Source organism: Cupressus sempervirens, chromosome 8 (genome assembly GCF_028749045.1).
Source record: "Cupressus sempervirens isolate cs-2001-9-10 chromosome 8, ASM2874904v1, whole genome shotgun sequence".
NCBI classification, from domain to species: domain Eukaryota; kingdom Viridiplantae; phylum Streptophyta; class Pinopsida; order Cupressales; family Cupressaceae; genus Cupressus; species Cupressus sempervirens.
Window position 1 is genome coordinate 663,625,207 of NC_143125.1, and position 25,771 is coordinate 663,650,977.

Sequence of the window (25,771 nt, forward strand, 5' to 3'; positions counted from 1 at the left end):
GAGATGGGGGTACTTGGAGACGACAATTTTTTTTTAATAGTTTAAAGAGTGATACAAAATACACAATAGTAATATTGTAAAACTAAAAGACTAAAGTAAATAATAATAGTAATGTCACATTAATGTAGAGTCGAATATTTCAAAACTCACATAGTCACATTATTGTATCTCACAGTCACATTATTGTATCTCATAGTCATACTTGTGAATGTTAAGACTGCAAATAGGCAAATGCTGGTGGCCTAATTTAGTAGGAGTTGCTCAGGTTACCCAAGGCCTATAGCAATGTAAGGCAAGTCACTTCTCATTTTTATTATGTAATAAGGATTTGGCAAAATGTTACCTTTTGATGTTCTTAGTCTCTTTTTAATTGATAGAGTGTAGATAGTTCTCAATACCGATAATGAATTTTGGCATGTTCTTGATATGGATTGGAAACCCTAATATGCTAATTTCTTCATATATCTATACACTATCTTGAGGGATGTGTTAGCACAACTGGCTTTGCTGTCAAAATAGATTAGAATATCAGATAAGGTGCAAAAATTCTGCAAAAATCTTAATCTGAAAGTGCAGATTGGATTGGTGATGGAGAAGAAACAAATTCGTTTGATACTTAACTGTTTTGCTTATAGTGACAGATTTTCTTTTATTGATAAAGTTTCAGGGTGACAGGCATAAGTCGATCTATAGCTGGTTTTTTGTTTTCAAGTAGTGGTCTTCTGTTTCGTAGAATCTGAAAATACTTTATTGTGAAACATGCTTTTAATCAGTTTGATACGTATTCGTTGTGGCAATAGACCTATTTGTGAAGTTTTCTGTTCAGAATGGCTAGGAGTGAATGCATCAGTTTGGTTACCAAAATGACACCAAATGAATCCATCAGTCTGCATATTCTGGTTGTATTAGATCGGTTTAAATTCTGGCTATACAATTAGAACTGTTACAACTGTCTTTACAATAAGTTGCAATTATTGTTTAATTCTATTATCTCATTCTTCAGCAATGAAAGGTTTGTTTTTGATTATTAGCCAATAGGCTATTATAGGTGGGCATTTCACCCACAACCTGTCCGATGCAGGAAAGAATATCACAACTCATCATAACAAATAATAATATGGTTGAAACTGTCAACTGATTCGTATATGGTTACAACTGAGAACTGTCCAACAGTTAATACGGAAGCCGTACAAAGTTCAAACAATGAATAAAAAACACTGGTCTTAATTTTTGCATTTATTGTACGTTAATTTTTTTATCAAGAGACCTTGGGGAGATTTCACTTCTTGGATTAGGAGACTTAGAGACTTTAGGAGATTTCGTTATGAATTCTCCAACCTTCGGAGATGTGTCTCTGTCTCAAAGATGTGTCTTTTAGGGGGGAGATGGGTCTCCCCGTAGCCATGAATAAATTATAACTTTATCTAAAGCTTTTAACTCATTGACGAACAAAGCTTGTAGAGGACCATTTGTTTTAAATTTTATCCCAATCAAAGAATGCGACTATCAATAACTCTGTTTATTACTTCCTAAAAACATTCAGAACCTCCATATCCTACTATAATTTCTATTCAGCACAAGTTATAAACAATAAGGTTTAACAAACCACAAAATGTAGAACTTTTTCAAATGCCTAATTCTACAACCATTCTTTTTTCCTTCTTTGTCTCACCTTTTCTAAAACTCATTTCAGTTCCATCTGTTCTCTCTTCCACTAGTCTTTACATGTTCTCCTTTCAACTTCCTTTGCCTTACTTCGTCTTTCCTAATGCGAGCTGTAAGCTCTTTACTTCCATAACTCACACTTCAAAATCTGCTCCAAACAGAGCACTTTGAATTAAATTCTTAATACAACTATTGACAGCTGATGTTCAAGTTGTCAATTGAGCGATAGTGCAAGTATTTAAATAAACTGACATACCTGGGTCATCATATAAGTGGTTTAGCATTCCTGGCTTTCTGATGTCCAAAGCCTGTCTATTGGATCTATTCCTCTCTCTCTCTCTCTCTCTCTCTCTCTCTCTCTCTCTCTCTCTCTCTCTCTCTCTCTCTCTGTGCTGACACTCTTCCTCTGGTCCTGGAAGTGAAGAACTAATTTTCCTTCATTCACCTCAATACTTAAAAAAGATAGCCCGATGTGAGAACAAATGTATTCATATCAATATGATTCAATTAATATACTACATGTGAAAACATATTTCCATCTTACACGATCATTAAATGTGATTTCAGCATTTATAAGAATATGTCTACCTGGTATAATGTTTAACCTACCATACGATGATGATACAAAAGAGCCATATTATTATTTGGTAGGTGTTAATACTTGCTATTGTATTGAGGCTTCTCTTGATGTTCCTCCTCAGATAGAGACAACCAGTGCTTTGTCTTTTGTGACTCCTAATTGAAATCCAAAGATTCATCTTCTCTATCATCAATTCACTATCTTAAGGCTGGAGACTCATGCTTTTTGTTCTGGTAGATTCATCTCCAATTCTTCATATTCAGACATCTTGCCAACAAGTTTGAATGACGTGTGTTGAGATCACATCTTCATCACTTGTTTCAAGTTATTCTTTTGTTTTTAAGTACAACATAGTCTTTCAATATTATATTTTGGGATGAGTAATTGACAAATGTAGCGGGCTTGTTGTGTGAGGTCCATCTTGTAGATAGGAAGGACGCTTGAAGATATGCTCCTTGATGAACATCCCATCATAACTGTTGTCTCACCAACTTTATCTTCATCTCCTCATGGTTCTTGCTTGACACCTTCTCCATTGATTGGTCTTGCATTTGATTGTAGTATCAGTTCATGTAAACATCGTGAAACTTCGATAGAGTCGAGAAAAATCATCACGCATCTTGTTCTTTCTTTATTCATGGGAAGATGTGTCACTTCTATATTTGGTTTTGTTTCATTCCAAGGGAAAGCTCATTGTTGGCAATTTTTGGATCTACATTATCGTCATCTACCAGGCATCTACCTTCATTGTAGGTGACACATTGTGGGTGGGGGATTACCTGATTTCTCTTATTATCTCCTATTGTGGAAGAATTTATTGTACATTGCTGAAAAAAATATTGGGCATCATATTGAGACCTTTCTTGTACATACTTGTTTAGATCTTTTCTCTATTTTGGAGGGGTTTTCTTTCTCCTTTATTTTTGGAGATTTGTTTATACATTTGTGCCTGACATGGCCTTGTAGCTTAGACCCATCCTTGTATGTTTTTAAATTTTGTCTTAATGTGGGGTGTTGATGTGAACAATTTATATTACCTTACTAGTTTCATTAGGTTCCATTTGCACTTAGCTTACTTAAACTTACTTATGTCACTTTTTGTGTCTCATAACATAAAGTTAAGATGCTTGTCATGGTCTTAGTCTGTCCTAAGGTTTCATCCTTTGTCATTATAACAGAGGTTTCCTCACTGTATGTCGTATCAATTCTATTTATCTAATGAATTCTTTTTGTGTTCATGGCATTTTCATTGCATATCGGTTGTGTGAACAGTGGTTTTAGTTGAAAGTGATCCTTCGTCCCTTGTAGGGTTGGTCAACAGCTCTAAAAGAATATTCACAAACTAGAAAATTAACATAAGCAATTAATATCATAGCACAAATGATACAATACACGCTCATTAGATGTATAGGAGTTGTTTTCTGTTTCAGTTCAAATTGGAATCCTAAACCTGCAAATATTTTGTTTTTCTAGTTTTGTCTAGATTAGAAACTTATGTTTTTCTCCACCTTCAGTAATTAATTGCTGAGATTCATTTACATACAGGAATTTTGCATATAAAATAGTTGGAATATTTTTCAAAAGAAAACAAATGTCCTTCCTTTTAAGGTCATCCAAAAGTCTACATAAATCTAGATAAACTAGGCTGCAAGTTATAGAAATGACAAATGTAAGGAAAGTTTATGGATAATTTTATAAACATCCACTACCTAGTTTAATGAAATAACAAAGCTTTTATTTTACTTTCTGTGATGAGACCAGTTTTTAGAAACATGATCAAAGGTATCACAAAATTCAAACTTCTACTATTCTATATGCAGGATCTTGAGTGCTATTCCGGATCATGTAGATGTTGATATGGTTGAGGTTAGTAATGTACATTGTGCACTATTTGTTAAAAAGTGTTATGTAGGTATTTATAACTAATTTTTTTTTTCATAATAGTCAGTCTGAAGCATCAACTTCACTGACTAATGGTTAGCTTGCAATTATTAAGATTTAGCTGAACCTAATTGCCAATCATATCATTAATATTTTTATCCATGGGTTCAATTACATTTTTTACAATGCTCTGCAGTTGCCAGTAAATTTTGCAGTGAGTATGAATACTAGCAATTTATCTGTACTCTGACTGGTTCAGACAATTGATGGCTTATTCCTGGGTAGCATAAAAAGTGAGATAGGAAAGCATTCATCAACCCTTAGGTCTGCATTCTTTTTTGAACTGGCAGATATGATATATATTTTTAAACTTGGAGAATGCCACTTTTTATAAATTGGTACATCCTTGATCTTCAACTTGTGTTGTCATTCCATTGAAGTGCCACTTTAAATTAAGTTGCTTATGGAGCGTGCAAGGAAATTGATAAGAGAACATGCTCACAGTCCATGCAAGGGAAATTTTTTATTTTCTTATCTTCGCATAGTTGCATCCATGAATAGAACAGGTGTGGAGTAAGGTTGAAAATGTTCACCAGAGACTTAATGGGATTGGTACCCTCTTTCTGCTGCATCTTCTTGAGTTTACGCCAAGAAGATACATAGAAGAAACTGTCCAATTGCTTGTGTAATTTAAATATCTAAGTTGCTGGTTCGGATTTCTGTACGGATGCGAGTCCAAGATTCGGTTTAGAAATTTGCTCCAAATCAATTTGGGGCTCGGTTCGGATTCATTTTGGTTCTCGTTTGTACAAGCATTTTACACACACACACGCGCACACACACACACACACACACACACACACGTGTGTGTGTAGCATCAAATAAGTTCATACACCACTATTCACAATTGATACCTAGAATTCTCATTGAGGCCATAGATGTGGCACGTAGTGAGAATGTGGTCTATGCTGTTACAGACAATGCCGGAAATTGTAGGGGAGCTGGTGCTTTGATTGAGGGTTGGTATGACCATTTTTTTTGGACACCATGCACTATACACTCCCTCAACTTGGTCATGCAATAGATTGGCACTCAAATAGATTGGGTGAAGCAACTATACCAAGAGGGAGATGACATACAAATGTTTGTGACTTAACCACAACATGTCGCAATCCATTTTTAGAACATACTCAAAATTGGAGTTGCTGAAGGTAAATTAATTTTTGTAATTATTAAATTTCATGGATTTGTAATTTAGTTAATATTTATAATTTTATTGTCAATTGACATATTGATAACTTGCTTAGGTTGGTTAGACCTATTTCACATCTCATACTATTGTTATGAGATGACTTCTCAAGCTGCAAGATGCTTTGAGCCAAATGGTCATTTGTCCTCAATGGGATATGTGGAAGGTTTCAAATACAAAAGAGCCCAAAAGGTGAGGGCTTTGGTCTTGGATGATAATTGGTGGGTGCGTGTGCAATATGTAATGTCCCCTTTTTAGCATTCATAGCATGATGTTGTCGTTAGCCTATTTCCCCACGGTCCCGTAGGCTAACCAGGACATTAAAGGGGCTTAGAGGCCATTTGGCCTAGATAGTTTCAGTTGCAGGTCTTTCTGAGGGGTTTTGAGGCAACTTTGGGCATATTTACTATTTATAGTAAGTCATCTTGGACATGGGCGGACATCCAGTGGCAACGGTATGTCGATGGTAATTGTTTAAAATCGACAAGAAGACTTGTTCATCATTGATAAGATTTGTTATGCATTGATAAAGCTATTTTTTAATGTTAAATTTAAATATTTAACTTTATTAATGCATAGACTATAGTTTGTGGGAAATATTTAAATTAAAAGAGTCCCCTTTATTTTATAACACATTGGAGAGATAAGTTACATAAAGGGTGTTATGTTTTATCCCACATTGAGAAAACGAAGGATTGAGCTCTTGTGAGAACACTATAAAAGAAAGGGAAGAGCTTCTTTTTAGTATGGTTGGAAATATCAAAGAAATTGGAGAATTTTCAGGAGATTATGTCTCAATAGTTTGAAGGATGAAATCCCTTCAAGCTGGAAATCTTGACGCCATTGAAAGATATGGTCTTGAGATTCAACATAGTAGCAATTTGAAAAAGCGGAACTGAAAAAGCAGGCTGAAAAAGCGGGTACGAAAAAAGCAGTCCGAAAAAAGTTTTAAGCTGAAGCAAAAATAAACGACGCCATCTAAAAATAGAAGTCGAAAATAAAAATCCCTAAATGACTATTAATAGAAGAACTAAAAATAATGAATTTTTGCATTGTTTTTTCATAAGAGATCGATATCTAGGCCTTAATTGTTGTCTAAGATATTCAATACAAATCATAGTCTATTGTAAATGCAATAACTAGTTGTGCATGAGCTAGAGTCAGTCAATCTCTTCAATAATTATTCATAAACTTATAAAAATGCTTTTCTAGGGTTCAATATTGTTGAAATATGATTGGTTTCTAATTATCTTGGGCTGTCATTTATTGTTGTCATCATAGTTACCAGATGTGATTGAATGATGAAGTTTCTATGAGGTTTTCAGTTTTATAATAGCCCATGAATAATTAAGATTTGGTGCTATAGTTAGATAATTTACTTTTGGGGGTTTTCTAAAATATATTGGCATCATAAAAGTGGGAATTGCCATTCATAATGGAGTATTTTGAACGGCTTGCAACAAGTTATGTTGTTGATTAGAAAACTGATTGGATGTTATATTGTTGATTAGAAAACTGATTCGATGTTATATTGTTGATTAGAAAACTGATTGGATGTTACCATATAGAAAGCCGCAATAACTCTTTATTGAAACTTGCAATACAAAGCTTGCACTTTTCAAGAAAGAGTATATTATTTCACTAATGAACAAACTAGAGATTACACACAACAACTTGAATAGTAATTTTAATAGAAAATAGGCATAAAAATTAACATTGAAATATTGAATTGGTAATAGATCTTATAAGTGTTTACAAGATTATGTGTGCCGTGCCACCTTGGTAATTAAGGAAATGGCTCTACAAGAGGAGCATCGTGCTTTGACTGCATGGGTTCCTCTGTACTCTGTCTGCAGTTGTATCAGAGACACATGGCTGGGATTTGAAACCTATCCTTTAATGCTTTCGTCTTGGGTCATGTGTACCTTGGTAATTAAGGAAATGGCTCTACAAGAGGAGCATCGTGCTTTGACTGCATGGGTTCCTCTGTACTCTGTCTGCAGTTGTATCAGAGACACATGGCTGGGATTTGAAACCTATCCTTTAATGCTTTCGTCTTGGGTCATGTGTGCCTTGTTGTAGGTATTTTTTGCGTTTTGTTTTTCCTTATTCTGCATTCTTTTCTTGAGATACCTCGTGCGTGCCCAAATCATTCTTCAATAAGAGCAATCTTGAGTTTTACCCTGTGAATCCCATGCCATTTCTAATATTGAATGGCCTCTACATTGTGATGATGATAAGAAGATGTAGGTAAATACCATCGATTCTGCCCAAGATGAAGGTGGTACTGCAAATCATGGTGTGGCATCCAAACCTTTGTACAAGGCAGTGATTAACAATGAAAGTACAGTGGCTGCTATTCCAGATTCAGCCATTTTCAATAGAAACCTTTTATGCAAATATCTTGACAATGGAGGAGATAGATGCGGAGGGACTGACACCAATGGTAATTGAAAAAATCCCAGTAACAATGCTAACACAAGGAATAACGATGGTGAGAGAAGAGAGGATGGTAAGGTTCCGTCGGTAAGTATGACCCTCTTCATCTCTTCGAATGTTGAAATGGTAAATGCCATAAAAAATGAGCAAGCTAGGTTAATAAGTATTGTTGTTTTCTTCATTTGCATGGATTTGAAGTTCTTTCCTGCAAGAAAATTCTTTGATGATTGGATAAATAATACATGGGGATAAAAGCCTTTGTATTTTGTCAAATTCAGTCACATTATTCAGAAGGGTTTTTTTGTTATCTTCTTAAAAACTAATGAAATGCAAGAAAAAGTCTTGAAAAAAGGTCTTTCGAATGTAGGCCAAACGTTGTTTAAAGTCATCCCTTGTTCTCAAAAAAAATGATTCTTATAAATATTTAACCTGTGCCTTTTCATTTTGGATAGAGATCAAAGGTTTACAACCTGAATTTTGGGCATTCATCTCCCGAATGTTAAGCCCTCTTGGGTTAGTCCTTCAGGTTGAAGAACCCAAAATGACCTTGCCTCATTTAAATGCCCGTATCCTCATCTCTTTGAATCTGAATGTTGCTCTTCTAGAAGATATTTCTGTTAATTTTGAGGGAGAATCTTATAGACGGGGTATTGAGAAACTCAGAGATTTGGGAGAATGATTCCATTGCAAAGTTATGGCCATAATAGAAAAGAATGTGCAACCCTAAAAAATACTCACAAAGTTTTTAACAGTTCAAACACTAATATGAGATGGAGCAAAAATATTAATACTGTTAAAAACAATTCAGAAATGATAAATAATAACAAATTTGCTAAAAATGTGAATGCTTCAGAAGCTAAGGATAAAGAAACATTGGTGGGTTTGGTGGATAAAAATTTGCATAATTTTGTTTCTCTTACTAATCCTTTGTTTGAAGATGAATTTGAAGTTAGACATGCCAATCAGGATGGAAACATAATATGAATAACTCAACTGCTAGTCAGCCAGTACATGTCTAGGTTGAAAGAGAAAAAGTGAATGAGGATAATGCCATTAAGTTAAATGCCCAATAGATAACTCTTCGTAGTCTAAATGAAAAAATTAAGCTTTGAAAGCCAAGGAACATCATACCAAAAATCAGATTGAAGTTAACAATGACAACCACCTTCATATAACTGAGAAACAATTAGGAGTTAACAATACCCAGAAACTTCAATTGCACAATTAAGGAATAGAAGATGGTTTTATTGAAGTTGTACGTAAAAAGAAAAGGAAAACCTATCAAAGAAGCAACAATGTTAAAGTCAAAGAAAAGCAAAACAAGATTAAGAATGCAGAACTCCCTCAGTGTTATAATATATTATGTAGCACCCAAAATAATACTTCAACTTGGTATCCATGATGAACATTCATAGTCGGAATATTAGAGGGTTGGAAATGCCTGATAAGAAGTACATAGTAAGAAAGTAGTGTAATAAGATCCTTGAGAAAGATATTATTTGCCTTCAAGAAATTAAAGTTGCAGGTTACTAGGTGTATAGCTCCATAAATGTTTTATGGGATAAAGCCACATGTTTGTATTCCAATCACAACATGGGCAAATGGGGAGTTGCTATTCTGATTGGGCCACAATGGGTAGACCATATCATTAACAAGGGAGTGTTTTGCTAGATGATTATTTGGGTGCTTATCAAATCCAAAGATATTGATATGGGAATATGCAATGTCTACGCACCCAATGACTACAGAGAGAGAGCATTCCTGTGAGAATGGATCTCTAATAATCTTCCTAAAGCTTATTGGATAGAATTTATATTAATGCATCCATGTTCGAGCTTTACCAAAAGCCTAGTTGCAACCCAATGATAGTCACCCGAACAAGTATTTCTGATTACTCCCCAATCCATGCTTGCATTAAATTGAAAAATTCCTCTACACAACCAATGAAAAGAAGAGGGCATAGTATCTTCAGATTGAATGCCTCCCTGCTTCTTGTTGAAGATTTTGAAGAGGCAATTAAAATTGCTACTAGTCTCTCCAAATTCTCTCTGATAGGGGAATCCTCGAGAACTAAATGGGATCACCTAGTGCAAGTGTGGAAGAATATGTTCCAAATTATTGGTACAAATGAAGTGTTGCCAAATTTCGGTCCATCCCTTTTAAGCTTCTAGCTTGGTCAATTTTCATTGCATTTATGTTCGAGTCCTTATCGAGATATCTACTAGGTGGTTCCCTTCTCATCAAGCATCGTCAAGGCTTCCCTTATGGGTCTTTCCGGGTTTTCCTTGCTCCACTTCCCTTGATGCCTCTATCCAGATTCTTGCATTTTCTATGCATCAAGGTGTTAGGTGATCTAGGTTTGGGTGGGTTTCTGTCTGAGCATCTTCTTGACGAGAAGGAAGCCTATTTTAGCTATGCAATTAACTCCTATCACTAGCATGGTGTTCCTTTCGGATTCTAGTCCGTGCTGTCTAATTCCCATTGCTAATGTAGTTCGTCAGTTAGAATCTCGAAGAACAAAGTATGTGGACATTTCCAGGCGTATTTGGAGATTGATTCATAATGAGAAGATCAGAAGAACAAAGATCTACAGTTTTGGAATTGTCAGTGTACCAATCCGAAGTCAGAATCTATTTCTGTGTAGAGAAACAAAGTTCCATCAATCTGAGCTCTTCCCCCTTTGAAGTAAATGAATGTTTTTGAGTTCATCTCCAAAGCAATGTTGGGAAGAGAAGAGGAATAGCCACCATATTACTAGAAATACTTCTAGTTGTTCAAATCTTCGGAAAACATATGCCTCGATGACACTTTTCGTCTAAAGGAAAACATGGAGCTTCTATCCCGGAAGATATCAAAATATGGAAATACTACGTCCGGATGCGAAGACATTCTCTGGAAATACCACAAAGTTGTTTTTGATGGAGTAGTTCGTGAAGTGCAAACCTGATGTAAAGAAAATAATAGTCCAAGTCCTCAAGGTAGAAAGTTCATTTCGCAACTTCTCCAAGGAATAAGATAAATAACAAAGGAAAGCCTTGTGTGGAAAAGAAAGCCATAAGGTATCCAGGGCATTGAAGGAGTATTTCTCGTGATGTGATCACGAATCTAAGGAAAAAACAAGCTTACGGAAATATAAGTTTATGCCTCCTTCCTCGCACATAATTAATTGTAGGGCAAACCCTTGTTCCGGATTCTGAAGTTATTAGGGTAGCTTCCATTAAGCCAAAACCAATCTATTCGGTAAGTGAACAATCTTGCTACTGTAGGAGATTTAAATGAATTTTATGTTCATCGGATTTATGAATCATCATATGGATAGAAGTAAAATGTTTGAAAGAGCCATTATTCTACCTAATTTATCATAAATTTGATCGTTATGATCGTTAGTTGTGAGTTATTTCGTTCGTGTGGCGCCAATGTTCGAATTTTTGAGTCTATATGATCGGATTTTTGCCAAATGGATTTCCTCATCTCATAATGGCTATTTTGTTAAAGTAATTTGTCTTCTCTGTGTAAAACTATAAGCTAATGACAATCAAAGCAACATGGTATGATCATTTGGTTGGATTGGAGAGTGAGCTGAACTTTTCTGACACTTCCTTCAAATTTTACGACTTGGGTGATTTGTGCAGAAGATTTAATACCCAACCCATCTGTCCAATTACACAGAAATTGAAAGAGAGCGAACTAGTTGAGGCTGTCGGATTCCCCATGGTTGTGCACACACCAAAATTGGTAAAGGAATGTATCAAAAGATACAATTTGGAGGCAAAATAGATATTGTTTCCTGACCAATATATTATGCTTTCTGTGAACAAGGAATTGATGCAATCTGCCTTCGAAATTGCAGTGAAGGAACAGTATTGTGACATCGATTTTTCTTCCTTTGCCTTGATGTTCAATGAGAAAGAGACTCTAAGGAGAGAAGACATGCAAAGAACATGGTTTCAAACTCCTCCTGGCAAAAAGAGTAAGATGCCAAGGACTCTTTTTGGAACCAATCTAAAGAGGGAAATTGTGGATATATTGGCAATATTGCTAAGATTAAAAGGAAAGGAGGAGATTCTAGATTTCATTGAGCATCACCTCTTCTTGGTCCAAACAGTTTGTGCTAAAGGACTGCAAATTGATTGGGCTCAAATTATATGTGAAGAGTTTGCCTCCTGGCTAAATTCGACAAAGACATTTAGGCAGTTCTTTATGTTGTCATATTTGATATATGCCTTGGCCACGCATCATCTCTAGCCTGGTCTTTCCAGTATCAAAGATTTGATGAGAACACCAAGGTGTATGTATTCTATCCTCACTTACAATAGCAGAGGAGTATCAAAGAGTATGTAAAGGTAAATGATGCTTTCACAATGAGGTTGTGCCAGGAATTGCAAGGGTGTCCTGAGCAGAGGTTTTCACTAGAAGCTATATCAGTAGTCAACCAGTTTGGATAATATTTCCCTGCTTGAAGATTGATGCATTTGATGGCTTCTCGACTAGACTTCCCAGATATCCTGAAGATAAGGTAGTTCTTGTTGAATTGTGTAGACAAATATTAGAAGTGAACACCTTATGTTCGAATGTGAAGAAGATAGTTAAGATTTCTTTTCCAATAGTGGTAGGACCTTATTCTTGTGCTTAAAGGTTTGATGCCCGGAATTTCGTTAAAGCTTTTGAGAGAAAAATTAAATTGATTGATTATGAGGTGATAAGACCCCAGTATGACCCTGTTAACTTTGTAAAAGATCATCTGAAGCTAGGGTACACTCATAGGCATGTTTCAGATATTGAAGACTATTGGGCCGGATATTATGATGAGTACCAAACCAAAGAAAGGTACTGGTCCAAGTTGACACTAATGAAATTAAGTTGTGTAATGACATTGTTGGTCTTAGTGATCTTGCAGATGATGGCTCTTACATGCGTCCCTTAACTTACGAGCAAATCAAGAATACTCCTATAGTGTCAACTCTGCCTAACGGGCCTGTTATCATTACAATGGAAGTCCTGATGTGTGGTATCATCAAGAGGATAGACAAATGGGTGTTGTGGACCAGAGCTGCAAGTTATGCTAGTGGAGTAGCTTCTGAAATAGCCCAATCATCGGCCGCTACTTCTACTACTACTGCTACATCAACATCAGCTGGACCAACACAATCTGTTGGTGGAGGAGGAGACTAACCTCCTAAGAAGAGTGTTCCAATCAATCCAACCTATAGAGGGGGATCTGTGCCAGATATTGCAAAGGTTGGAGATAAAGAGAAAGATAAAGAAAAAGAAAAGGAGAAGGATAAATCAATAGGCAAGGCCTCCTCCCCCATGCCAGTCATAAACCTCGATGATGACAGTAACCCTTTGGATGGCCAAGAGCAGGAGGCATCTTTGCAAGGCGACACTCTAGCCCTCTTTGCTACTAAAGGAACTTCTTTTCCTTTTGCTAGCCAATGCAAGGTGACACCTCCAATTACGAGGAAGCTTTTTGATCCTACAGCTCTCCAGTCATCACTCAATGCCCTTTCAACTAAATGTTGGTTGGAAGAGACTGTTGATCAAAAGAAGAGAGGATGTGAGGAAAGTGCCCCATCTAAGGATCTTATTGTACAAGCAACTTCGGCTCAGCCAGTATCAAAGAAGGCAAAGAAGTAGAAGACCATAGCAGCATTGGCCACAAATTCCTCTACTGGTCACATGTTAGTGGAGATTGCAAAACCTCAGGAGGGAAAATTACATGAATTAACTCCTAATGATTTCCAGATTAGAACGGTTGACATAGGCATTCCAATGGACGATTCTATGGTCAATATCTGGAAATCAATAAATGTGAAGATTGAGAATTAGATTGGAGGAGCTAAGGTCAGAAAAAGAGGTACTCAAAGCCTCAAATAAGGAATTGATTACATTAGAGTTGCACTTGGAAGTACCTCTATAAGCACATTCAACCTAAGTGCAAAGGAGAACAAGAATTTTCTACTTAAGCTACAACAAGAGAGAGACTTTGGTCAAATTGGCCACACCTGGATTGATGAAATGAAGGCCCAAGGCCCCCCCCCCTCTCATTGAGAACCTTGGGAATCTGTTGTTAGACACTGACATATTGAGAGAAGCAGTGTCAAGGCACCAGACTTCAATGGACAAAACTTTAGAGAGCCTAAGAGAGCAATTGGCCTTGTTGCAAGCGTTGATTGACATGAAGGCTAATGTTGTTGTGACCCAGGGGATACTTAAGTCAGGCCAAGAACCTTTGCTTCATTGGAAGCAATCATTGGAATTTAAAATTGAGAGCTCAGTGAAGTCTAAGCTTGAGCTAGAAGATGTCTATGATTTAGTGAAGAAAGTAATGGACAAGATAGTTGAACATTGAAAGGTTTTGCACATTGAATCATATGTCACCAATTATGGCCGGTTGGTAGACATTGAACGAATGAAAACTAAGTTTCTGGCATTCGTTTAAGAGGCTACTGACCCATCAAATTTCCAAGTAGCAAAGATTCTTGAACTTTCAACAGTGGATTGTGTTCTAAGGCATGCAACAGAGAAGCTCCAATCAAGGATCTCTTGAGTAGAAGAATTGATAGAAATGCATGATTATTGGATGATCAGATCTGAGAATATTCTCATCCCAAGTGTCCATGAGCTGAAGAATGTAACTGATGCAATGAAGACCTACAAAGCCGAAGCTGTAACTCCTAAGAAAAAAGACACCTGACAAAGTATTACATTTTCCCTGCAAGATATGACAAGTGTCTCCCCTTCTCTCTCTCTCTGACTTTCTGATATTGTAGCCATTTTTGGCATTCTCCTCATAGGCTGCAATTTTGTAACTATCCAGTCAATCCTATTCTTAGAATGTTCAAAGATGCTCTATTGAGTAATCATGAAATGTAACTGGCCAATTCTAAAAGGGCCTATATGTGTAACTTTTTGATAAGTGAATAAGATCGACAAAATTCTGATGTGGGCAAACCCCTGTAGCTAGACTATTTTGTGAGACTCTGCGTCCATATTTTGATTTTGTCGTTCATGTTAGCCTAGCTTTAGTTCTTGTATGGTGCTTGGAATGTAATTTTTTGTTAATGAAAGCTTTGGGATTGAAATTAAACTAGGTTTTGTTTCTTTCTTTTCAGTGGTTATAAGCTTTATTTCCTTTATTCATAGTATTATCTCATTTCCTTTGTTCTATGCAAATTAGTGCATGTGCATTTTAATTGTTTTGTGAGAAATTCCGGATTTGGTTAATGTGAGCTATTGAGTAGGAAACAAATGGTTGTTGTGAAATCTCAGTAACTTGGGCAATTTGGGTTTTGCTTAGTTGATCATACTTCCTCATCTTATGCAGTATGCATCATTAGATAGTCTTGTATTATTGCATCTTGCATTCAGTAGATTGGATAGATTGCATTTAGGTGTTAGAAGAATTGAAACTCACTCATGTACATTCATAGCTGTGGAGCTCTATGAGTCATCATCTGAAATCCGGTTGGATTGTTTAAAGTTTTGGGCAATTTGGTCATACCTCTTATGCTCTCTGGTTAAGAGCACACCCCTAAGTCTTGCTGATCTACTGAAAACAATATTCATTGCAAATCTTTGCATATAAGGGAGCTATACCTTTTCAATTCAGGGGTCTTTGATAGAACACCTACATTGACCCATTCTGTTGTTAACTACTTTGTCTCTCACAAAATTGGGAACATTAAGAGTCGGGGTATAAACCAAATCAAGGAAGGCAAATTGTTAACCAACAATTTTTGGTGACTCTACTGGGGAACTAAACCAAGAATCTTTAATTTACATCTTTCTCGGTACTGGAAGTTACATGAAAGATAACAACCTCCTGTGCCTATTACTCATCGCATAAGTTTTCTCAGTAAGTCTGTCTGTGGCTTCACTGAACAATTCTAAACTGGACACTCACATATTTGTTTGAGTTGTGCCTTTTTACTCATGAGGAAAGATGGTGCTACCTCATGAAGGCCCATTACTTTATTGAACAATTCAGATTGTCAAATTGGTTCCCAAAAGTGCTTACAAGTCTCTCGTTCAAAATTGGATGCCCATTACTTTATTGAATATTTCTTGCAAGATCATTGCCAAGATGTTGGCTAGAAAGTTATCAAATTATCTTAAGCACATAGTCACACCTACTTAGACTGGTTTTATTAAAGGAAGGTATATCTTGGACTATCTCAATACTAGTAGGGAAGGCATGCATTGGGCTTAAGATGAGTGGGAAAAATGTGGCGATGATCTTGTTAGACTTTGAAAAAGCTTATGATAGAATTGAATGGCAGTTTGTTACCAAAATGCTTTATGCATTAGGTTTCCCTCATTACTTTTGCAATTGGGGTAAAATATTGTTCAAGGATTCCTCTATTGTTATTGAGGTAAATTGAGAATTCTCTAGATCAATCCCATTGGGTAGGTCTATATAACAAGGATGCCCCTTGGCTTTGGCTCTTTTTGTCTTAGTAGCAGATGCTTTATCTTATATCCTCAAGAGTGCAGATATGGGGCCTCATGTTAAAAGAATTACCCTCCCCAATAATGATGAGTTAGTTATTGAACAGTTTGGCAATTTGCAGATGATATTTCTTTATTTGTGAAGTTGGATGAAGATAACTTCAATAACACTCCTAATAGGCTCCAGCTGTACTGTTGTGCTTCCAGGGCAAAAATTGCTCCCAACAAATCATTAGTGTTGGGATGGACTAATGAGCCCCCTTAGTGGTTTAGAAGGAAGGAATGGAAATGGGTTGGGCCTGATACAGTGGATAGATATTTGGGGTTTCCGTTTTTTGTGAAGCCATCAACCAAGGAAATGTGGTCTTGTATGTTTAAGAAAATTGAGAACAAACACCTCAAGTAGCAAACTCATTTTCTCTCTGTTGCTGGTAGAGCTCAAGTGGTGCAAAAAGTGTTACCCTCTCATGCCATCTACTATGCTTCAACCTGGCATTTTGCCTAAACTCATACTAATAGATTGGAAAAGATCTTAACGGAGTTTTGTGGTCAGAGGGCATTACTAATAAGAAAACACATTATGGGAAGTGGGAATGTTGTTGCTCTCCTAAGAACCTAGGGGGCCTAGGCCTGAGATATCTCCAGGCACAAGGTAATGCTATTGCCTCAAAATGAATTATAAGGCCTTGAATGGTAATGAGCCTTGGAAAAATTTGATTAGGAAGAATATTTCAAACTCTATTGCAATGAAGGGGAGACGATGGAAAAATATCCCTTTAGTTTATTTGGCTTTTGGGGATTTTGTTATCAAAGTGTTTGGATCTAATGTGTTTTCATCGACATGGAAGGCTTGGTGTTAGGTTAAACCTATGATTTGTTTTAGGTATGTTGTGGGGAGAAATCCCTATTATTATGTTGAAGATAGATCTATCTGGTGGGGCATTTACCTTAATAATAAACCTCTTGCTCTTACTCAATGTTGCTCAACAAAAAACTGTCGTAATATTGACATTTCTCTCATTCAGGGTTTACTGGTTGACAAGAAAATGGGGTTCTGGGAGGTTATAAGTAGTAAATACAATATCCCTGTGGTTCAGAAAAAGACTTATACCGTGATTTCTAAAGTTGTTGGCAAGTTCTTTCTAGGTAAAAAGATGAACTCTTAGCAAATGCCTGATTAGAATGTGAAAATGGTAGAAAACCGAGTGAGTGCAAAAGAAAACACATATATACTATGCTAAAAAAGGATGTGGGAATCATTGATCACTTTAATAACAAATGGGGATTTAACTGGTTAAGCTCTAGATGGCTCTTTATCCTTGAGTTATTTTTTCATTCGACTATGGATCCAAAAACAATTTTCTTTATATGGTTCCTCTTGCTGAAGAAACTTGTTGTGGGGTCTTTCTTTTCAATGGTAGTTAACAACCTATTGCTTGTTCTATTTGTAATTGCCTAGAGACTTTTTAACACCTCTTTTTTTATTTTCATTTTGCTAGAAAGATTTGGTCTCCTTTTTTTGGTTTATCATGTTAGCATGAATGCTGATGGTATTCATTTGGGGGAGTATCCTAAGCATTGGAGAGTTTGTTAGCATGATTGACATGTTGCATTCATGATTGTGTTTGTCATCAATCTCAACATAGTATTGTTTATGTGAAGACTGGCAGAATAGCAAACAAAGAATGAGGTCGTATGGACTGTGTATTGAGGATGAGGTCAAGCATAGTACATTGTGTCCTGATGAAGTGGACAAGTGTGTGTACAGAGAGTTGAAGACATGCGAGAGTTATTCAAGAATTACAGAGGATAGTGTGTAGATAGAGTATCTTAGAAGTGGTTTCTGATGTTTGAATTGTATCTGTTAACATGGATATAATTGTAATGAGCGAAGTTAGACAGTGACAAGAGACAACGCGATGATGATGTCAGCGAGTGCACAAGGTTAGAGGTTGCATGTGTGAGAAGTTGTATTTACTGAGAGCCAACAATGTTTTATAATTGTGAAAAAATATAATGAATCGCAATATCTTAATGAGGTCCTATTATAATTAATTGGGAAAGCCTCAAGGTTGATTGAAGGAATTATTACGAGGATATGGTATAAAGGAAGGTTATTTTCCTTGTCGTGAAGTATGGATGCAAGTGCGAATTCTATTGTTTGTGAGCAAGTGATATGGAAGTTGGTAAACACATGTAAGCGATCCAAGCGATTATTGGATGCGAAGTTTGCGATCTAGTATTGAGATCTGAAAGAGGTTTGGTCTAGTTAAGAGAACAGAGGAGTTCGAGATTAGTCATTTCTATTATTCTGCAAAGAATAATACAAAGATCAGTTGGACAATGAGTTTGGTGGTCTTGCCCTTGAAGCTGTTTAGACAGTGGGTCCTTTTGGCTTCTACAACTCCTAACAGATTTAGAATCTCCTAACAAGGATTCAAAGTCTCCTAACAAGGATTGATATGTATTGAATGTATTTCATTGAATCTTAACAAAGTCCATCCTCTTACAAGGAAGTTTTTTATTAGTACATTATTTTGTGGGTGCCATCCTCATCGTGGTTTTCCCTTTGATCAAGGGTTTTCGTATTTAATATAGCTGGTGTTATTGTGTATGTGTATCATCTTATGGTTGTTGGTTATATTGTTCACATGGTTAAGGATAAATAAGGTCGATGAATATTTTAATAATTGGATGACTAATTTACACCCCCCCCTCCGCCCCCCCACCCCCCCCAAAAAAAGAGAAGGTTATCTTGGTGGACTTTACTTTCTAACAAGTCATTCATTTGGAATTCGAGGAACAATATATCTTGCCATGAAATTCTTGCTGCCTTTGTGGCTGGGTTTGATGATAAGCTGAACAAATTTTGGTTTGTGCTCATTGGTCACATTTTATGGTGCATTTGGAAATGGAGGAACGGGGAGATTTTCCAAAAGGAGAAGCAGGAGCTTATTGAGTTTCACATTAAACTAACACATTTCTACACTATGTCATAGGTCACTATTACTTAGGATGTTTCAAGAGATAGATTCAATTCCATTTGAAAGATGGAGCCTTGGTCATTTCCAGAAAGGACATTCAAACTTACAATGGTTTGGACAACATTGGACAAGATTCGTTAGAACATATTGACACAAGACATTTCACTTGAGGATGAACCATGAGCTTTTATCGAAAGATTTGGAACACACAACTTAAGAAAACTTCAGCACTGATCTTTATTATGACGACAAGCATAGAATAAACCAGGAATCTTACATGGGACCTGAATTTGGAGAAACCATCAGCCAAATTGAAGATAACTTTGAAGATCTGGTACCTGCAGTTGACAGTTTAGGCAATAGCCTAGGCCACTAAGCTAGTTTTGAAGTCACTGATAATATAGTTTCTTTGTTGTATCAGGTTACTAAGACTATGTTGTAGTGATATATTCTAGTTTAGGCATTTATCTATAACTTTTAATCTTTTTGGTAGTGGTCAGGAATTTTAATGTCTGGCTGACCTTGTTGTAAAGGTGTCTTTGTTTATACTCTTTTTGTTATACTCTGTTGATAAACTTAGTTAATCTAAAAAAAGATTTTGTGTGCCCCTTGTTTAATATAAAGAAAAACCATATCTAGGCTATACTATACTAAGTTACTAACAATGGTTTCCTTAGAATTAGAGCAAGCTCAAAATACGTTAACAATGAATGTTTGCCTGCATCAAGAAGAAATGTTTTGTCTACATCAATGTTACCCGAGGACATGTTTCCGACATAATTTTGCCCGTTTGGGAAATAGGGATGTCCCAAAAAATCGAAAACCTGTAATATTTGTAAGAATTTGCCTAAGGCAAAGAATGAAAACTGTCAAGATCAAGAAGCTCAATAGATAGCATAAGAGAGACAAAATGATATGATCCTCAAATGACTTGATTCATTGATGATTAGACATAAAGATATAATCATATATTCAGATATGATACATGTAGATGTGCCTAAATATATAGGCACATGCACGATAACTAGGAGTGATGACAGTGAAGAGCAGACAAATATACTAAGAGGGGGGGAGGGTGTGATGGAGCTCTGATTTTTTTGCAAAAAATTGAGTCTCCACTTGAGATTTGATGTTGGAGTTTTCATAAAACATTGTTGTCGATGCTGAGAGTATAAGAAAAACCAATAATAATGGCAACTTCCTTTTCTATAAGAGTAAACAGACAATAATGTGTGGTAGCAGATTGACTGTGTTATAATAGCAGTGACTGTTTCAGATAGCAGCAATCCTGATGGTCAAATTCTTTGATGGCCCATATAGAACATAATGCCGAGTAAACTGATTCAGCTTGAAGCAATAAAAGAAAAATATAAATCAGACTCAATGATAAGGAGTTTCCAAACAATAAGTTCAAAGTATTAATGGAAAGCATCAACAGTAGCACGATGCATACTAAACAAAGGAATACTTAAACATATACTCAGAAGATACAGGTATTGAATGGACTGCAGCAATAATACGAGCCCTGGATAAGACAAAAATTAGAAAAGACAAATTTAGTTTGTCCTATTTAAACATAAAAGGAAAGTCCCATGAGTGATAAAGATACTACCTTGTATCGGAAATAAAAATCACATGAGACAAATTAGAATAAAGACAAACTATCAGGTAAAGACAAACTGTGTCTAATGTAATTTAATATCAGTAAAAGACAGCTATCGATAATTTATGAAGTGGTTATAAACAGAAATAAAGAAGAGGCTAAAAATGCCACATCATGCAAAGAAACAAATTTATATGTGATTTGTTTGAAGGCAATGATAAATAAGAGAAGACAAATTCAGTCCATATTTGACAGCATAGCGTATATTATAGACAGCAGAGACAAATGACTTTTGTCTTACCTGATTTGAGGGGAAATAAAATATAAAAGGGTCAAATGTGGTTAAGAATCAAACATGTCTAAAGAAAGGTTCGTCCGATACAGAGGAGTCAATATACAGCTACACAAACAGAATAAGATAATTCAATGAAACAGTGTTGCCATTAATCATTAAAAGATTGACTTGTCTTACACATGAGCGGCAATTGAAAATATTTTAAAAAAATAAAAATAAAAATTTTGAAAGGCCCGATAATCACTTAGCCCTCAGACGATGTCAGAACAGTTTGGAAATATTGGCATCGTGAGTTTGAATAATGTTCTATGTAAAGAAATAGCACACATTAATAATAAGCATGGTGTGCCTGAGTTAATCGAAGCCTCCTAAAAGTAGCTGACTTTGTTAAAATAACTTAAAGATGGTTTTGATCAAGAAAAGGTGCGATTAAATAATTGAAGAAGTGCAAAGCTTTGAAAGACAGGTTTTGGCTAAAAGTCACGTCATTTCATTTGAATAGGAGGAATATAAATAGAAGATGTATTTGTAAGCAAGAACATATAGGAACATCCATTCAGATATTAAAAAGAAGCATTTTTATATTTATATATTTTTGTAAAGAGGAATAAGGGCTCAATATGACTTTATAATGAAATTTCATTATTTTATTATTATAAAATTATTTTATTTTAATAATAAAATAAAAATGTTCTTTGTTTATCATTAATGGCATGGAGATTTAAACTACAGGCGAATCGTCCTTCATAATTATATTTTGGAATTCTGTATATGATTTTGATATCAGATAAGTGGACATGGTCAATTAGCATTTTAGATTTGATCAGCATAGGTGTTGTGAAATATTAAATTGTTTTCGTACCTCTGTCCAGTTTGTCTCCTTCTCAGCGGAGTTAAAATTCAATTTGGACTAATTTAAGATTGCATTATAATTGGTCTATTGCATTGGATTATTAAAATTATTGGTAGTATAAGTGCATTGGACATTATGAAGTTGTACGTGAAAGTTCACCGAAGTTGACTCTATCGCCCGAATTAACAAAGCACTGGTCTTTTGTTATTAAAGTCAGAAAATTTAAAATATCCTTCTCACAAAAAATCGAATTCATTATTATTAAAATTTTATCCAAATACTTAGCATCCAGTTTCATTCTAATCGAGTTCAAGGACCTTGCTAGCCTAGGAACTCGCAAAGTTTAAATTCGCTATAGAAAACCCTTGAATTGAGTAGTCATTGTTCAAGGTGAAGGTCTACCCGCCTGGGTGTCGTGGAGCCTGAAGTGCAGGGGAATCAAAAAGTATTCTTGTTCGTTGGCCAGAACCGATTGAGAAGTCCTACCGGACAAGTGGCAGGCTCTTGGATTTCCAATCTGCAGTTTTGGGAACCAACAGGGTGAATCAATATATTAACAACTTTTGCCAATTTAAAACTTTTATCCAATTAATTTCTTTAAATGCTAAAATCAACAATTATGCACATGAACACAGTGATACAACGATTTACGTAGACACCCAATGCGGGAGTAAACCATGGCAAATAAATGCTTTCTTATATAACCTGTTCTTTACAAATTGGTTTGTATGTTTTAACCTACTAGAGGTTATGACCTTATGTTTATGTTCACCGACTCATTGAAAGCTCCAACTCCCACACTCCACAGGCTGGAAGCACCAACTCCCACACTTCGCAGGCTCTATCCTACTGGAAGCACCAACTCACTACAAACAAACTTCTTTTCCACCTTGCCAATGTTGGTTACCCAACTGATTATTGATGTTTCTCGAGCACAACTACTTCACCTTTAAATGGATATAAATATTTTCTTTAAAACCATTTTCATATCAAAAAATACCCTTCTTTATAAATTCTTCATGACAACAACAGCCCTTCTTATCCAATTTATATCTTCTCTTTAATATCAGTATATATTTAAATATATATTCTTTATTCTCCCTCTTAATATTCTGATATAATTTTCACTCCTCTTTCATTCACCTCTTACACCTCTTTTTACTTCATATCCTTATTTTTTTACTTTTACTTCTCTTTTGAACTTTCATTGCAAATATTCTTGTGTTTTTATTCTTCTACACATTCTTTTGATCTACTCTTTTGTCCACTGCTCACATCTCTCTTGGCTGCCGCCTACCCTTTTCTCACTCTACTTATTCGCTTCTTTTTAACTTTGAGAATAGTTTTTTTTCCCTTATATATATTTTTCTATATAAATAGATGTGTCTTTTCATATCCAAAAAGTCATGTCTCTTGCAAATTAAACTACACCTTCTCTAATAATAATCACATCAATTAATAGACTAGGGTTGGCGGTTCCCTTTTTATTCTTTTATTAATTACTATGGACAGTAATCAAACCGTTGTCTTTGTATCTCCTCTAATTAGAATCTTAATGATGTTTATAATATGCAACCTCCTTTTATAGATTGATTGGCATATATTAAAGTCCAAATTTATATGAAGTTTACTTCTTTCGTATATTTTCACCGTCCATACTATTTGCTTTGTTCATATTAGATATATCAATCATTCCTTACCAAACTCACGTCTGATGCTCCAAAGGTTTGTATGTTGGGAAGCTTTCAAATGGGGCATTGTTGCTCTTGCGATACGGATTTCTGTTTGTCATCGTTGTCTTGTTTCAGGGTTGTTGGAAACTACAATAGGAATAATTGTTGTATTGTCATTGATGTCAAATCTATTGATAAGATCGTTTGCTATCTGATCTTAATGTCATTTCTATTTGATTGTTGAGGAGGATTTGAGAAGTTGCTCATAACAAAAGCACCTAGAGGAAAGATTGAGTTATGAAAAGAAAGCTACAATGGACATTTGATTAGTTAGACTTTTACAAGACAAAGTGATTGTTTAAATCATGTTGATAAAGAAGAAGATAGTAATGTTCAAGTCTTGATAGTGCAAGCCAAGATAGATCACTTATGTAATGCTTGACCGAACAACAGAGTAAAAGATCAAGGAATTTTGAAGACTATGTTGAGTGATGCTAGTGTCAACCGAGCTATAGTAAGTGCCGAGCAAATTCAATATTGACTGAGCATTTGTATCGACCGAGTAAACAGTGTAAGTATCGAGCAAGTGATCCAGTGATGATCGAGTGTTAGAACCTAGTGATGATTGATTGTCAGAACTTAGTAATGATCGAGTGATAGTATTTTGAATGCGTATGAGAAATCGTGATTTCCAACTGACTTAGTTGATTTCTTGGGATATGGAAAATGTGTTGACGATAAGGATTGATGAGTTGGATCATTTAATTCCAGGAGAGGATTATGTAAACGATCTAAGAGATAAATTCAAGAAGTTTTTAGAAAAGGAGAAAAACAAAATGGTGATTAGATACAATGAATCTGATGAATTGAATCGCAAACCCCAAGATCATTGGTGATTGCAAAAAATGACAAAGGATGAGAATTATCTGAGGCATAGAGACAAATTTTAAAGTGTGTGGGAGTGAGGATGCGAAGAAGCAAAAAGAGTAGAGAAATTGTGCATGCTTGAAAGATTTCCAGTGAGATGGAACAAAGCTGCTGAGGTTGATAAGCTAATCTAAGCAAAAGGCTTAAGTTTGTTATGAAGAGTAGGGTGATTTCCTGAAGGACTGCCAAGCAAATCAAGGACAAAGGTGACAAGGAAGGCTTATCAGAGAATGAACACATGAACATAACAGAGATCTAAAACTTCAAAGTGAGTTGTAATCATACAGATCAAACACTACTATTTTCTTTCTAATCATTGTAAACACTTTGAATTGAAATATTTTTAGCCAAAGGTTGGCCTAATAATCATTAAGGACTTAATAGTCTATGAAAATTCTTTAATAGGGTGACATTCTAAAGTCCTCTGACAAGGACTTCTAATAGGGTGATTAAATTGTTAAACCAGGTCACATTTTAATTGTGTATTGTAACCTTTAATAGGGTTGGCTCCTAATAGGGCTCACTTTTGAAGAGTGAAAAAGTTGTAACATGTTGCTGGGGGCTTTTTCCAAATTGGGTTTTCATGTTAAATCCTAGTGTCAAACTTGTGTTGAATGTCTTTATGGTGTTTTACATTTCAAATGTTTACATTCAACAAGAGTGTTATTTTGAGACAATAAACTACTAGTTAATATTGTTATTGAGATTATAGTACAAACCGAGCAGCAAGATAAGTAAGAAAGAAAAATATTTAAGTTCTTGATTGTTCAAATGGTACTGATGGACCTTGAGTAACTGATTCCCCGCCCCCTGCTCTTAGTTATTCTGAGCATTGTAACAATTTGTATTAGAGCCAAGGTGCTTAGAAAGAGAAGTTTGAAGGTACTCAAAGCTAAAGATCATGACTCACAAAAGGGAGGTACCAAGGCTGAACAAAGAGAACTTTCTTGTATGGAAAATGCTGATTAGGCTACACATATCTAGTATTTGTGATGCTGCGAAACTTTGTGGACAATGAATATGTGAAGATAACAACTCTTCCTTTGACTGCTCAACAATTGAAAGAAAAGCAAGAACATAGTTGGGCAATATTGGAGATTGCTTCAGCCCTGAGCTATGCCGAGTTCGATGACAAAACGATTGTGATAGTGCAAACCATATGTGGGACAAA

The 25,771-nt window shown here is 35.6% G+C and overlaps 1 protein-coding gene across 9 annotated transcripts in view; it reads left to right on the forward strand.

Annotated features, from left to right (window-relative positions):
- Nucleotides 1–25,771, forward strand: part of ARP9 (actin-related protein 9) — a 329,521-nt gene that overhangs the window by 208,269 nt on the left and 95,481 nt on the right. For 5 of the 9 annotated variants that reach the window (XR_016355759.1, XM_089798716.1, XM_089798714.1 and 2 more), the window contains one exon: nt 4,066–4,111. The exons of the other annotated variants lie outside the window; for them this stretch is intronic. Coding sequence is in view for 4 of the 5 variants with exons in the window: in XM_089798716.1 (XP_089654842.1) it covers nt 4,066–4,111 (46 nt within the window). In the remaining variant the exon portion in view is untranslated. The remainder of the gene's footprint in view (nt 1–4,065; nt 4,112–25,771) is intronic. 9 annotated transcript variants of the gene reach the window in all.